The sequence below is a fragment of the Pyxicephalus adspersus genome, chromosome 3 (genome assembly GCF_032062135.1).
Source record: "Pyxicephalus adspersus chromosome 3, UCB_Pads_2.0, whole genome shotgun sequence".
NCBI lineage: Eukaryota > Metazoa > Chordata > Amphibia > Anura > Pyxicephalidae > Pyxicephalus > Pyxicephalus adspersus.
In genome coordinates this window covers 151,913,785-151,930,976 of record NC_092860.1, presented here as the reverse complement: position 1 = coordinate 151,930,976, position 17,192 = coordinate 151,913,785, and the positions used below count along the sequence as shown (strand labels likewise).

Genomic DNA, 17,192 nt, shown 5'->3' with positions numbered 1-17,192 from the left:
AAATATGGTATTCTTACCAAAATTGCCTTGGGTGGGGTCTAAGGAGTTTGTAAGGACAAATTAACAAAATTTCTATAAAGATTACAAAATATAGGCAGAAAACTCATTTTTTGTAGTTGAGGGGTTTAGTTCCATTAGAAGTAAGCTCAGAAGCATCACAATACTATAGCCAAAAATGTTTTTTTGTTGCAAGTCTTCAATGCCAATTAGATTTTTTTCTGCAAAAATAAAATAGATCTATTTTACACAAAAAAATAAACAAATGGGGTAAAAAAAATCTTGTTGGAGAATCAAAACTAGCTGGGTAGAAGAACAGAACAAAAGAACAACATTCAGTAAACTAATATGCCACCCTACCTACAACAGGGATCCTGCTCTAAAGGCCCACAATGTCCCACTAACTGAACATTTACTTCTCAGTGATCCTTCTTCATGCTTTTTCCAACAATGGCCCAGTAGTACCTGTACCAGCTGTCATAACACTGTCGGGGAACCGGGTTAGGCTCTGCTGACCGAACTAGCACCAGATATCATAATCATATCCACCAGTTGGAATGCCTATAAGTACTGGTATGCAAATGTGGACATAGCCAACAGTGGCCCTTGTATGGAACTGACTTGGGGGCCTCTTCACTGAACTGACCTGCCCCCCCCCCCCCCCCAACACAGAACTGACTTTGGGCCCCTGTTGGCTGAAAAGAAGCCAGGGCCCTAGTGCAGTGGAACAATTTGCACCTCCCTATGTCGGTTCCTGCAGGTAAGTGTTCCCTCAATTTTTCTGCACTAGTCACTTGACTTCCTCTGTAATGGTATGAATGGTATGATTCCACAATGTTTGGCTCACTGCAAAAAAAGTGGAGCATTTAGCTTGCCTAGGCACCACTTAATAAGTAATTGACTCTCCTAAAGTGTAGGAGAAACTCTAATAAACAGTAGGGACTTATGTATACAAGCAAATGTTCACTTCAAATAGGTTTTGCATTCCCATAAAAGTCTATGAAAATACAAACAAGTCAACTGCAAGTTGGAAGGACGTCAGCTGCAAGACAACTGCACATATGAATATATTTTGAATGATCCCAGCTGTGTCCCAAATTAATGCCATCAACAAGCCCAAAGCCCATTCACACAGATCCTATAGGAGCTTTGATGGGATGGCCTTATGTCGGATGAAAAGTGAAACTACTGTACATTCACAAGAAAGAAATTTCTTCTTAAGCAGTTGTCACCAGAACATGTATTCTGAATAAAACATTTCCTATAATGTTCTATTCTGGTGACAACTGTAATTTCTTGATTTGCCAGTACAATGGTGACCAGGACCAGTAGAAAGGGTGCATCTTCCCAGCAATGACACACATAGCAATAAAGACCTGACAGAGCTCGTATCTATTCCCACATTTATCCACAACTGAAAAAAAAAGTTTTTGTTGCAGATAGTTTTAGTTTTAGCTAATCACTTGCCATGTAATCTATACTTGATGTGGTCTTCCCATCATCTCCACAGTCTTCAGAAGAATATTTTAATGCCCCTAACAGGTTAAGGTACGTACCAAATAATTCGGGTTCGTCTCCTTATGTTCGATAGCCTAAAGGATACAAATTTTGCTAAACCCCCGAAAAATGTTGAACCCAATGGGCCTGATTTAATAAAGCTCTCTAAAGTTGGAGAGGATACACTATCAACAAACCTGGAATGGATCTGATCCGGGACTCAAAACATTTGCTACCATTTTTGGATATTGATTGTTACTCTCTCTGCAATGGTCATAAAGCATTCATGAGAGAGGTTGTTTTAAAAATTGTAAAACAGGAGAAAAAACAGAAGAGGATGCAGATTGATCAATAATTACACAAAATCAAACAATATAAAGATCAAAACAAAAAAAGTCCTTCACTGAAAGAGACTGAATCTTTAGCAGATACACGTCGTCACCTAAGAACAGTCTTACTGAACAAATATGAATATTATTTGAAAAGAAACTACTCGCTAAAACTATTAATACAAAAATACACTATCTAATTGATTCCAATTCGGGACAACAAAAATAAAATCCCTTTGATATAGCAAATATTTTTAAAAATTACTGTTGATCGTTGTATGATCTTCAAAACAACCCAAACACTCCACAAACTTTCTCATACCAAATAAATATTTTCTTAATCCTTTGAAACTCCCAACATTAACTAAGGATCAGCTGTCTTCAATCTCAGAACTTGAAATTCATAAAGCAATTGAGTCACTTCCATGTAATAAATCACCAGGCATAGATGGTTTTACAAATTAATAATATAAACAGTACAAAATAGTACTAAATGGTACAAGCATTAAAAGTTACACTACCCAAGCCAGACAAGGACCCTGCTCTTCCTCAAAACTTCAGGCTTTGTTTCCCTATCAAATTGCGATATAAAAATATACTAAAAAATAATAGCAAATAGATTGTTAACTATGTTACCCTTCTGATCAAAACCAGGTAGGATTTATAAAATCAGGTAGGATTTATAAAAAATGGAACCAGGAGACTTTTAAATATTATATATTTTACTGAAACACACAAAATTCTGACTATTACTATCGTTAGACGTTCAGAAAGCATTACAAAGGATTCATTGGAACTTTCTAAAACACACATTAGAGAAATTCGGATTTACTAGATGGATTACTTCTGAGATCATGGATTCACCTTTTTCAGGCACTGTCTTATCTGCAGGAGTCATATCTATCAAATTTCACTTTACAAACGGGACCCCTCAGGGATGCCAATTATCCCCACTTAGTGTATATTTGCTTTTCCTATGGAGCCATTGGCTCAATCTATAGGAGAAAATACTAATATATGTGGCTTACCTTTAAATGACCAATCACATAAAATAAGTTTATTCGCTCATAAATTATTAAAACTACTCAAAAACTTTTTTAGCCTTAACTAAAAATGTAAAAAAGCCTGATGAAATAGCCTATTACTTGGAAATAGATCCCATTGAAGTATACAAAGCAACCAGCTTCAAGGAGTTGCTGCATATAGCATATCGGCACTGCCTGTAGGATATATTATACCCACACCATCAGCTTTTTAACTTTTTGCACTCTAAATTGTTCAAGATAATAAAGTCACTGCTAAATAAAATAATTAAGTCACTTCAAAATGATGGATTTCAAATTGGAAAAAACCTTCCTAGAATAATGGATGGCAAAAATAGCTTCTCCAAGATCATTGCTGAGGGTTTGTCTCTTTGGTGTTGTGTTATCACACACCCCAATGCTCCACAACTAGAAAATTGCTGCTTTTATAGTCATACTTTCTAAGGATCAATTATTTCAGTGCTTATCATTTCATTAGCAGCACCTGGATTCTACTTATCCTTCTCATTCCTTTGGAAGTTTTTGTTAAATAAATAACAATAAAGCATGTTATATCATGTGTTGTCCGTTTGAGGTTGAATTTACCTCATTTTAAGCCCTGCTCGGGATCAGAAGATTCATATTGCTATGTCTTGATATGCAAACCCTTGAAAGAGGGTATACTTTCTATTTCTCATGACTTTTCATACAAAAAAGAAACATAAACTGAGACTTAAGCTGCGTACACACGTCCAATTATTATCGTTGGAAATGAACGACGAACAACCGATTGACCAAAAATTGTTCTTAAAAAAAGTGACCAACGACGCCGACGAACGAGGATAGTCATTGGAAATGAACGACCGGCCCGGCGGATCCGATTGGACGACCATCGTTCACCGTGTGTACGGTCGTTCAGTAATCGTGCATGTTCCGATAAGTGCATGCAGGTCTCTCCTCGCTTCACGCACTGTCTTTGCCACTGCCTTCCATTTCTGGTCCATGGCCTCGAGTTTGGCCATCAATATCAATTTTGGCAATATCGTTGAACGATCGTGTTATTATCTGTATGTACAGGAGATATCGAAGTATCGTGCAGGATCGTTCGTTTACCAACGATAGAAATTGGAAGTGTGTACGTAGCTTTACACCCAGCATAGAGGTCAATAGAAGTGGTACCGTGCGGAGTCCATATGTAAAAAAAAATCCATTCATTGGTTTAAGAATAGCAAGCCCAGCATTTGACATTAAAGCCCGATAAGATAACATGAAGTAGTACCATCTTCAATGTAATCCGATGGAATGTTCACATGTTAATGATCCTGTCAGGATACTGTACACCCAGCAACATAGGTGAAGAGAGGACTGATCCTGTCTCCGAGGGGGAGAGGAATCAGAAAGTCCAGTTGAGGTCCGAATTACACTGGTGCGCTAACTAAAATCCCACTTTACAAAACTAAGGATCAGGCATGTGGGTGTAGCAGAAAAGAACGGGCAACATCCCTTCTGCAATACCCCTGACTTATCTGTCTTAGTGAAATGTGAAAAAGCTGAGCTGTGCATGCGGAGTGTCAGCTTTGGTAGCCAGGTAAACCCAGCAGTTGCGTATGCTTGGGTTAATATTATTTTTATTTTAATTAATATTTTAAATATAATTTATGTTGAAATATAAAATGATTAACTGTAATTAGTAATGTGCTTTTGTCCGGTTCTTTTAGGGGGACTCCAAACGGACCGTCACAGATGAGACAGTAGATCCTAATTAAGAAGATTTATTGTTGCAACAGAGAAAATCAAATGCTTAGCAGTTCAAGCACAGAGACTGTAACTAAAATAGGGGAATACATCAATCTTTATAGCTTTGCCTAAAGCCGGGGTTGGCAAACTTTTTGGACTACTAGGCCATTTCAGGAGGTTAAGAAGGCACACTAGGCCAGAAGAAAAAAGGTGTCCAAGGAAAGGTTTTTATTTAAAAATACAGTATGATGAATGGGAAACATGATGTTGGATGTTCTTAGAAACAGATACAATATCAGGTTCTAATGATGAGGCGTTCAGCAACAGAATGTCATTAAGGTGATTGTCAGTGAGCTGAGAGCACAGCTTACAAAATTTCATCTTGGAGAACAGCTGCTCACACAAATAAGTGCTGCCAAACATTGCGATCACACACTTGGCACAGGCTAACAACATTGGAAACTGAGCATGTTGCAGCTGACAGTAGAAGTCAATGAAAGTCTCTGTATGTGTGCGCGTGTTTGGCATCAAAATGCCCCATGAGATTTGACTTCTTGAAAGTGCTGTTGGTGTCATTGCACACTAAACACACTAAACGCTTTGTTGCTGCGTTGGACAAGAATTCCTCAGTCCATTCGGGGTTGAAGACTTGATGTTCAAGTTCAACCTCCTGGAGATTGGTAGCTGCGTGTTGCTTCTGCTCTTTAGGCATAGTAATTGGGGTTACTGTGCTGAAAAACGATGATATCACGGGAACTCGCTATAATGCAACAATTCAGTCGAGCCGGATCCAACAATAAATATCTAGGGGGGCATTAGGCCGGACTGGGATACTGTCTAGGCCTAATGTTCACAAAGTTCACAAAAAGTAAAGGTGTGGATAAACCACGTGTCTAACATTTTTGGCACAGAAATGACTGTCCACCATCTTGGATTCTTGTTCAAAATGGTATTAACCGAAAGGGTCTCTTATCAGCCTTCAAGGCCATCTTGTACTCAGCTTTCAGGGTCATCCCGCTGATTGTTTCTGTTGTAGGTGCCGCTCCCTGAAAACAAACAAAGCAGTAACTATTCTTCATATTAACAGAGCATATTTTATATGCTACATACAGACCCCCTATATTTTTATCAATTTCATTAAAAATAAACATATAAATTGACATGATTTTAATGTATCAGTATTATAATTATTTTACTGCATTATCCCTGACAAATTTAGCCAATGCTGTGATTATTAACGCGTTGGACAAGTATTCCTCAGTCCATTCGGGGTTGAAGACTTGATGTTCCAGTTCAACCTCCTGGAGATTGGTAGCTGCGCGTCGCTTCTGCTCTTTAGGCATAGTAATTGGGGTTACTGTGCAGGAACACGATGATATAGCGGGAACTCGCTGTAATGCAACACTTCAATCGAGCCGGATCCAACAATAAATATCTAGGGGGGCATTAGGCCGGACTAGGATACTGTCTAGGCTGTATCCGGTCTTTAAGGCCGGAGTTTGCCTACCTCTGGCCTAAAGCATACCTAAACTCAGAATTCTCATTTTAGCTAAAAGGGTAGACAACCCTTTTATTTAAAGTAAAAATTCAGTTTGTTTGTGTTTTTTTTTTTTGAGTGCAACACCTTTTTAAAATGCACCGCTCCCTTAATTGAATGAATTAGAATACCATTAGAATGAATGGTAACGCAGAATCACTGGGATACCTATGTCACACATCCCGGGAGGCTTTTGGCTGCTCCTTCTGCACATGCCCGCACAGAAGGGCCCTGTCATTTAAAGAGAAAAAATTGCTGATCTCACATGCGCAGTGAGTTTCTCCCAAACTATGTCACCCGATCTTGCGCCTACCTCGGGTGACGTAGGAAGGGGAACCTGGAAGAAGAGAGAAGATTCCGGCACCTGGCGCTCCTCCAGCGTTACCCCGACGATAGATACCGGTACAACGCGGGACCTGATGGAAGAAACATCCCGACGGATCGACTTCCCTGCAAGATTGAAGGTGTGACTTTTTTTGTTTTGGGTAGTTTGAGGTTTACTTCCTTTTTAAGTCATTATTGAATTGTCATTAAGCAGATTGTCCAATACTGTACACTGAAGTTCATATGGGCATAAATGTTCACAAAAAGGTAAAGGTGAGGATAAACCACTTGCCTAACATTTTTGTCACAGAAATGACTGTCCACCATCTTGTTCAAAATGGTATTAACTGAAAGGGTCTCTTATCAGCCTTCAAGGCCATCTTGTGCTCAGCTTTCAGGGTCATCCCGCTGATTGTTTCTGTTGTAGGTGCCGCTCCCTGAAAACAAACAAAGCAGTAAATATTCTTCATATAAGCAGAGTATATTTTATATGCTACATACAGACCCCCTATATTTTTTCATACTTTCATTAAAAATAAACATATAAATTTACATGATTTTAATGTATCAGTATTATATTTATTTTACTGCAATATCCCTGACAAATTTAGCTGATGCTGTGATTATTTCCCTATTGCTTCCACTGATATCATTCTACAATCTCTGAACTTTGCATCTCAGTCAGCTGATTTGGCGCCATTTCCAGCAAAGATGACACGCTGCCTCGCTGGCAAACAAATGCTACCATGGCAACGAAGCCAGCCAATCACGACGCACATGATTGTCTCCGCCCTCAACTAAGGGCACAATAGCCGGCTTTTAGAACAGCGTGTCCCTCATCCAATATGGCGCTTTTTCCTTCCTCAAACGTCTCGATAGTAACACTAACTCTATGGTTAATAGGAAAAAATATCGCAGACCGGAAGTACGATGAGCCGCGCCTCTCTATGGTTCCTGTAGGAGTTTACTCTCTATGGTGGGGTGACTAGCTGTTCTGTTGGACGGGGAGCAGGGTGAAAGTGAAACGGGGAGCAGTAGAAAGGGCCCCTGGACATGTAGGACCCCCATGACGTGACACAGACGGGACCACCTATGTATGAGAGACAGGAAGCTGGCTGGGCGGTTTGCAGGAAGTAGTGGGGAGGACTGTGCAGAATAACACTGCTTGCATTGGGCTGGTTTGCAGACCTTTGTAGCAGAGGGGCCCATTGGGTGAGGAGATTGTAACAGCTGGAGGATTCACCTGCTGGATCAGGGCCTTCATCAGGATATTTAGATCCCTTGTATGATTTTACATTCAAATAATACAGGGGGTCCTCCACCCAAAGATTGCAGGGGCCGTGCAAGCCAATCGGAAAGCAGATCTGCATCCAAACACACTGCAAGAATCGCAGACATTGGAAAAAAATTAATACCTGGGGGGAGGCTTGTTGTCAGATATCTTGCAGATTTATACAACGACTTGCTTACGGATATTCTGAGGAGCTTGCAATCAAAATCTGCTCGAAATCGGAGCAGAAGGGTTTTAAGCTAGGGACCTACAAGGCTTGCATTGAACTAGCTGGAAGGTTTGCTGGCGTTCGTACTGAATGTGAACTTCGATCAGAGGATCGGCGAGGCCTGAGGACTTCTATTGGGGGACCTGCAAGGACTGAGGAGTTCTATTAGGGCCCGGGGTGATTTGTAGGAGCCTACATTAAACTTGCAGGGAAGGTTTGCTGACGATAATAAGAAATTATTATAGCAAACCGGGACCTTGTAGAGTTGAAGTAGAGACATAGCTCGAATCAAAGAGAACTTTGCACTGGACTGCTGGTGACTTGCAATAAGAAGTAGATAGAAACAAAAATCTGCATGCGTTAGTGGCTTACAGTGAGTTGGGAATAGCTTAGTCTTTGAGGTATCAGGCGATAGATTTACAGCAGAGCAAGCTTTTTTTTTTTTTTTGCAGAAGTTGACTTCTTATTATACAGCAGATATTAAAAGAAATATTTGAGTTATTTTTAGGAAGGTTTCAGGCAGCTGTGACGCTGACTTATAAAGAGAGCCTGTAAAAACAAGCAGGCGAGAAGAAAGCTTCAGTCTAGATTGTGCGGCAAGATGTGGTTTATCTACGCCCTGAGTTGGCTGTCCCTGCTCATCCAGGTGGCCTTTGTCACCCTGGCTATAGGTAAGTCTCTGAACAGGTCCGGTGAAGTCTGATCGCGCAGTGTGTTCCTTCCCGCTGATAAGATTGCTACTACTACTTATTTTTTCCAGTAACATCCAATGTTTGCATAGCAGACTTGTCGTAGTTTGCTGTGCACTGGGTAAACGTAGGTCTGACATGTTTCCAGAACTATCTACACAGATAATATGCAGAGTACTGAAGTGGCTGCAAATTGTTCCTGGCTCTGCGCTGTATAGTCAGATGTTAATTATCAGTAAATATATAAATTCTACTTTTCTAGAGCCTCATGAAAAGTTCATCATAGTTTTCTCTGAAACTTCCTTTGTATTAAAGATGTTTTTTTTTTTTTTTATAATATGTTGGAATCTGTCTGTCTGTGGATAGGAATCTGGCCTACACGCCTTAAAGTTCTACTTTTAGGAATCCATGATGAGGCAGGTCATTATTGCAGGAAGGGGCAGGCAATGTTCTTTCTACAGTAATCCCCCCTACCTGTCTGATCTCTGAGGGTATCTGTCCAAAAACACTGAGCTGTTCATTCACAGTTTCAGCTTTGGTTGGCAGAATACCCTATAATCCAGGAAAGAATGAGTTCCTGTGCAAGATGGCCTAAGATCCTCTTGAGAAGCATGGTGGTGCCCCGTGACGGAAGAGATGAGTATTGCGGGTTCTGCTTTAAAGTGGATCTCAGCCATGTGCAGCTCACTGTTTGACCCCGGCATACCTTGGTGCCTGGAATCAGTTAAAGTGGAACTCAACCCTTAGTTACTCAGATCCCTTGCAGATTGCCGCCATCTTTTTTTCTTCCTTGTAATCTTAGGTCATCTTGAATGGCCGGGCAAGTATGACATTACTCTTACTCTGGCTCGAGGGAGTTCCTTCATTTTCGGACAACCAAAGCGGACATTGCACATGCGCAGCTAAGCCCGAAACCCAGAGTGGTGAGGCAGGTAGGAGAGATTATTGCAGAAGAGCTATTGTCTGTGCCTTTCTCCAATAACAGCGTGGATTCCATAAAGGATAGGGAAAGATTGTAAAACAATTGGGGGACAGTTGTCACCTTATAACCGGTTGTTTCTAAACAAAGACCATGGCAGGATCACTGGTATTGTTGGCATGAAAGCTGCAGATTTAAAGCTCTAATGAAATGTTACTGATTGGGTTTAGATCTTCCTTATGATGCTGTTTAATACGTTTCTGCTATTTTCATTGCAGCTGCTGGCCTGTACTATGTGGCGGAATTAATAGAGGAATATACCGTTGCCACCAGTAGGATAATAAAGTACATGATTTGGGTGAGTGCCAAGTGCTAAAAGTATGAGTGTAAGCTGTAGCGATATCAGGTAGTAGATTTTGGTTATTAAAAACAAAACATTGATAATCATTTCAGGACAAAGTTTAAAGCTGAACTCCAGGATTAAAAAAGTAATAAAAAAAAAAACTACTAGAGAAAGCATTAAGGCTCCCCCACAGGGTAATTTATAAACGCTTGCTTAGGTCTAAAGCTTAGGTAAGCAGCACATTTACCTACTTATTCCTCCCTAGGCATCTAGTGTTGCCCCTTTTTCATCTGACCCTTAAGTTTTTTTTTTTTTTTGAGCAAGACTATTGTAGGTGATGATATTGGTGCCTGTGACCAGTGCTTCCAGTATTTAATGGAATTGTCTGACAAAGAAGAGGAGCCTGCGTTGAAGTAAACTTGCTGTATTATGTGATAAAACTTCAATAATATCTTCCGAAAGAAGCCCTTTAAATCACCCTAGACCAGCTTTTCCTAACCTTTTTTTTAACATGGGGAAACCCTTGATTGGCGTTCAGGGCTTCAGGAAGCCACTTCTTTAGTTAATATATCCACAGCTCACAGTACATTATCATAGTGGTCAGTGAGAAGAATGCCTCCTAATTACTGGCTATTGGGATGAATGTCACCCTTACAGATCATTGGTGTCATTTAAACTGACCTGAGAGGTTCAAATTGCTGAAGGAACCACCAGCAACCTCTGTAGTAACCCTGGTTGAGGAATACTTCTCTAGACCTAAACACGCATAGTGCCAGACAGGAAGTTTTTCTTTTTTAAATCTTTGATTTGGGCTTAAAGGTTATCGCAAAAAAGTGATTGAATTGTAGTCCCAGAAGCAGTAAGTTATGGTATTTTTCTAGTTTGGTTAGTAAATGTGAAGTGATTGCTGACCATGGCTGTTTTCTGTCAGTTCTCCACAGGTGTACTGATCGGTCTCTATTTCTTTGAGAAGTTCCCAGGAATCATGATTGGTGTTGGACTGTTCACCAATGTGGTGTATTTCGGGTTATTGCAGACGTTCCCTTTTATCATGCTAACATCTCCCAACTTTATAATATCATGCGGTAAGTGTTAAAGGAACACATTGCCTTTCTTAGTGCTCCACTTATATTCCAAGGTTTCATTGGGTTTGCGCGGTGCTTTTTCTCATGTTATCCCGGATGTCACAAGTTGAGGAGCTAGGAATAAATGAAGAGGATGGCTTTTTGTTAGAAAGCCATAGTATTTCTGTCATGTAAATAAAAAAATCTCTCTTTTGAGGAAAATAGTGAATACTTACTCACCTCCCTCACTACCCAAGCTGCTCCATAAAACATAATATCCCTCGTGTATTCAGCAGATGATTCTTGAGCCTCCTTGACCCTCATTGTTACTCCCACTGACCCCCTGAATTAATATGGTGACTTTCATGTCAGCAGGTAGGACTACTGAGTTTGGAAGGGGAGCAGTAGATCAACATTCCCAGAAATGTCAATTTTTGAAGATGTTTCAGTGTAATTTCTTTCTTTCAGTGTAGCCATATGAGCAGCTGGAAAGTGGGTAAAGTAAGCTCATTTGTCAGAGTCCCTCCATCCCAACCCCCCCCCCCCCCCCCCCCCCCCCCCCCATTGGCTTGTTTTGCCAGGTAAGCACACTGTGCCATGTTGAAGTAACTCCTGTGCAAATGTGTGGGAGCTGCATCAGCCCAACATGGCCAATATAGATAGCCAGGGACTCAGACAGGAGCCCAGACAGCACAGAACCCTGTTAGAGTTCAATCCCTTTTTAGAAGACCACTATCCTTTCAGTGTCTGTTTTTGTTTTTTATTTTAGTTTTTATGTTATTTAGATTTTTTTGGAGGTTCTAGAAACCTAAACCCACCCCAACAATAATTTATTATATTTCTTCAATACTCATATCTTTGTGTAAAGCTCAAAGGTTAGTGAACCTGTGATGGTCATTACACAGAAGTCTGATTGTCTCAGCTGCTTCTTTAATTTTGTGTTGTGCAATAAGAGGAGTGGAGACAGCATAGATGGAAAATGTATAGGATCAAAAATCTAAGAACTGCATCAGGGATGCTCTAATGCTGATGAAGTAGAAGAGAGCAGATCGTTTCATTGACCAGTCTGAAATATTATATAAATATTAATATTAAATAGTTAAAATATTATTTTTGAACTTATCTTCTAACATGAACATTTATGTGTCTTTTTCCAGTGCTGGTGGTTCTGAATCACTACTTGGCTTTTCAATACTTCGCTGAAGAATACTACCCTTTTGCAGAGGTATGTGTGCCAACCAGGCTACTCAATCTGGAGTGTAATTATTAAACCCCATCTCTAGGCAAAAAAAACACCTTTCCTAGCCCCCCCCCCCCAATGCCTATTGCCTTTGAAAACTGATATACTTGTAAATATGGCAACTGGCATACCAGCCTAAAATTAGCCCAGATATTTGTTAAATGGCTCGCAATAGGATTTATATAATATGCAGTTTAGAAATACCAATGGAGGTCTGCAGATGAGGTGACCTGGTACATGGAATTAGCACCGGAATGTTGGAAATATTCTGATAGGCTGTGCTTCTACATTTACTTATGAGGCAGCTTTTCCTGTTTCTGGAGGCGCCTTTAATTCTAACGTGACGGTAAGTCCACTACATAATAGAAGACAGCTTGTGAGGGAGCATTTACAAAAGGATGAGGAGTTGCAATCCTCTCCCAGCAGACACATAAGGTTTAGCCAGAGATTTACTTGTAATCTGTCAAGGACACTGATTGCTCTGGCTGATCTGAAACCTGCCCTGTAACCATAGCTGAACCTCACATAGAAATCGATCCCGTAAACGTGTAACACTCCAATAGAATGGGGACTTGTTACTGTTATTGGATCACTAATGGAACAGGTTCGGTCACCATGGTCGAACCTCATATGGATTCCCACACAATATCTGTTTGAACTACGCACATACCTGCTCCACCACCAGACACGTTTACCCACAAGCTCCATTTAGAATTATTGTTATTGAAAACTTGCCTATTCAGTTGCCTGTCTTCTTCTATAATCCCTCTCATCCTGCAAAATGAGTACCTAGCACACCCACTGCTCGGGTACGTTTAGGAGCAACCTACAGTTGGGCATTAAAGGTGAGCTGAATTATATAGGTTGCTTATGCTGATCCAGTCAGGTTTAATGTGCAATAATAAATATGGTTTTGTTATTTTACTTTGTATTCACCAGCAAGGGTTAAATACTCTGGTGACAGCACGGTTGAGAGATTGACCGCTATTCTATTACACAGGGTAGGATCCTGGGTTTCCAGCAAACAGGCTCTGCACAGTGCTTTAATTTGTAGTGTAGAGAGCTCTGGTCATTGGCACAATATCAAACCACTGGAAACCAGGCCACTGCACTCTGGGTAAAGGAATCAGTCAGCTACAGGTTATTTCAAGCCTTTCTTTAACTCATGATTTAAAAAAAAACTCAATCCTTAAAAAAGAAATGTTCATTATTATATATACAGCTTGGCTGTATAACACTATTTATTCCACGAGGTTAAGTTGGCCTGAAAAATGATGCCAGATAATCATAATCCTGCAACCTTATCAACAGTGATCGGAAATCAGCTGCAGAAATGTCACAATTCCCCAAGAAATGTAAACAGCTTGTTTACCTAATGCTTCCACAATACTGCAGCAACCAACTGTACCTCCTGGAATAAAAACTGTTTATTGTACCTTACAATAAACAATGAACAGATATAACGTTCCATGTTTTGTTTTTGTAGGTTCTGTCATACTTCACCTTCTGCTTATGGCTTATCCCATTCGCCTTCTTCGTATCCCTGTCTGCAGGGGAAAACGTGCTTCCATCTACAGTCCAGCATGGAGGTAAGCATAAATCAGACATAGCAAGGATTTAGCTGACTGGCACTGTTCTTAAAGTGAACCAATTGTCAGAGGAACAGGTTCTAGGCTTTAGATCCTGATCTAGAAATTTTCACTTAGTGTTTTGGGTACATGTGACTCAACCGTTCCCTGTGGCAGTGCTAGCTATAGACTCTGTCACATAGAGATAGGAAAAACATTCTCATTGGTGCTTACCAAGGGTAACCTATCTTTACTAACTGCAAAACGGAATAAAAGATGGTGACAAACTACTTACCCGCTACTTTAAAAGCCAGGATTTGATCCTTTGCACTGCAAACGCAGGGTCATTTTAAGGGGAAGCCTATAGAAGCAAACTGATATTGATGGCTTGTTTGGAATGTTTGAACTCATTCTCCCCTTTCACTTACATTAGAGATAATGGATCAGTGACTCACAAATTCTGTAAAAGTATCACAGCCATGGTACACACTTCTATTCTGACAGGTTTTCTTCTAAATCTTATTTGCAGGAATATGAAGAATATACAAACCTTATCAGTGCTCAACCCAGAAATGTTTTTAAGCTGGGTAGGAGGAAATAATAGGAGGGTGAAAGCCCGTAGATTGTGACCCAACTCATCAGTAACCACCCAAAAACAGCCAGGTGGTTGCTGAAAAGTTCTGGGTGATGGGCCTGGGGAGAACACTGCTTATACTCCAGGTTCAGCCCTCCCCTTCTAGATGACATAGCTTGACATCTCTGGGCTTCACTGAGGGATGCTTCATTACCAATAATCCCATTTACCCTCAGTAAACTCCCAGTTACTTCCTCAGTCCCAGTGATGTCGCCTTAGCACAGTGATAGCCACCCAGGGTGTAAGGTCAATATTCCATAGATAGTTATAGGAGTGGTGGTGATGCTGAAGAAGAGAATAGAGGTCATCATTGGCCTTACAATCAGGATGTTTATGTACACATAGCCACGAGAATAAGAATATAGAGCATTTTTCTTTGACTCCTTGACTGAAGAAAGAAACAACTCTATATTGATGTATGGTAGACAAATACCAGTGTTCAAACCAAAAGATTTTTTTAACTGGTTGGCAAGAAATTTTAGGCGAGTGGCAGCCTCTGTATCCTCACCCAACTCTTCACTTCAGTCATCACCCAAAAACAGCCGGGTGTGCCAGGTGCTGCGCCCAGCTAAAAGTGGCTGGGGAGAACACTGAATACTTTTGCAGAGATATTTTCATATTTCTACTTGAAAAATATTGTCTGGGATTGTATAAAAAAAAAAGTCTAACATACTACAATGTCATATCTCTTCTCACAGATGATGTAGTGTCAAATTATTTCACAAAAGGTAAAAGAGGAAAACGTTCCGGAATCCTGGTCATCTTTTCCTTTATCAAGGAAGCCATCCTTCCCAGCAGGCAGAAAATATACTAAGATCGCTGGCTGCCAGGACAATGCAAAGAGAACCTGTGTAAGGCAGCCATGCTGAATCACATGACGGAGCAAGCAGGAATACGGAAAGTGGCCTCAGCCTTCAAGACACCTGAAAGCTTTCTGATTTTATAGGGAGGAGAAACTGCAGCAATACCAAATGAGTGAGGGGCATATTGGTCTCCACAGGATGAACTCCTCCTCCATAGGTTGGCGATAGCACCGAACAAGTGACACTTGCTAGAACTTGTGCTGAACCCCATGGAGGTTCTAATAGAGATAATTTAAGAAAAATGATGGTACAAAGGATAGATCATAATGCGCCGGATATTTTTAACAGTTTATTGCCAATAGATTTTTTTTTGTTTTCTTACTGAGCTCTGCAGATGAACAATTTGTGTTTTCAGCATGGTAGATACTGGACCCTGCCAGTCTTGTGAATTCACTGCACTAGTTTAGTGCGCCTGTGAAATAAACTAATTTTGTTTCTTAATGTGTTATTTCCTATATCCCTATGATTCTGGGCCTGGAAAAATAGCGAAATCCAGGTATGACCTGCATGGCCAAAGGTGTGTGTAATCTTCACAAACTGAGTTCAGGGGTTTCCAGTAAAAGGTACTGGTAAAGATGAACTCCAGGATAGAGAAATGTTGTCTTTTAATGTATCCAGTGTGAATGTTTGTTTTGTGCAGGAGCTTGATGTAATAAGGACCAGTCAATGGTGCTTGAGTTCCTTGTCCAGGGTGACTGGTCTTGTATCTGTCCCCTTCTTGTACAGTAATGATGTGAAGACAGATTTACCTAGACCTGTTTTTTCCCTCATCTTTAATACACTGTATGGTTTTCAAATTATGGCCAGCAGGGTCACCACTGGTAATGTGAGGCTTTTATATTTTAGTTATACACTTTGTGACACCTAACCATCATACCTACAGAGTGTGTCAGCTTCAGCGCTTTCCCCAGCACCTTTTAGCAGCACCCAGTGCTTATCTGTAACCACCCGGCTGTTTTTGGGTGATTACTAAAAAGTGGGAGCAAATTACAGGGACACTGGATGGTGGAGGGCATAATACAAAGACAATGAAAAAATTAGATATACTAAGTGGGTGGGCATTAGAACAGAAGAAGCTGGAACAAAGTATAGGGGGCCAGTAGAAAGCTGACAAATACAGGGGTTACTGGTTTCCTTTAGCAAAAGCTGTGAACACTAAATATGTCACAATTTTTCCTGCACACTTTTTGACCACCTGCCTGTAGCTTCTCCCCTTTTGAAAAATTAAAAATCTGGGGAGAACACTGAACTTGTTGAAAACCTTGTTTCAAAACCACATGCATTAGTATGCTGGACAACTTTTTCTGTAACTAAAGTTCCACTTTTAGGAATCCATGATCAGGCAGGTCAATATAGCAGTAAGGGACAGGTGATGCCCCTTTTTCAATAATTTTCTTACCTGCCTGATTGCTCCAAGTATTTGTCAGAAAGAGCAGCTGCGCATGTGTAGCTTGAGCTTTGGCTGCCAAGCAATCCAAGCTTTCCCTGCGCATGCCGGGAATAAACAAACTGCGTGGGTTACAGCATCCAGGCCCTGCCCAACAAGTTGGCCGAGGAAAGTCATTAAGATGGCAGCACCCTGTAAGGGAATTGGGACAGGTTCCTTTTGGGGGTTTAGTTCCTCTTGTGGCTAAAAGATAATTTTTGAGGTACTGATGTTGGAATAGAGGACTCATCTCACATTTGGCATTTCAATGGGGTTGATTTGAAGACTCCAAGTGCAAGTGACTCACCTTACCAAACTGGTCAAACTATGTCTTTTTGCTGTTGGCTTTGTAACAGTGGTCATGGGTCATGGATAAGGAAATTACCTTTCCCAAGCTGTTAACTCAATACCAAAAATTCACAAGTTTGTAGCATGTCTTTGTATGCTGTGATGTTTCTGTAACCAACACTGGGAACACCTGAACCCAATAATATGGAGATGTGT

The 17,192-nt window shown here is 40.6% G+C and overlaps 1 protein-coding gene across 1 annotated transcript; it reads left to right on the top strand.

Annotated features, from left to right (window-relative positions):
- Positions 1-7,427: 7,427 nt before the first annotated feature.
- Positions 7,428-15,703, top strand: TEX261 (testis expressed 261). Its single transcript, XM_072406694.1, has 6 exons — positions 7,428-8,613; positions 9,829-9,908; positions 10,825-10,978; positions 12,115-12,182; positions 13,684-13,786; positions 15,098-15,703. Exons 1-6 carry the CDS (start codon positions 8,544-8,546, stop codon positions 15,211-15,213), a joined length of 591 nt encoding a protein of 196 aa, XP_072262795.1. The 5' UTR covers positions 7,428-8,543; the 3' UTR covers positions 15,214-15,703.
- The last annotated feature ends 1,489 nt before the right edge of the window (positions 15,704-17,192 follow it).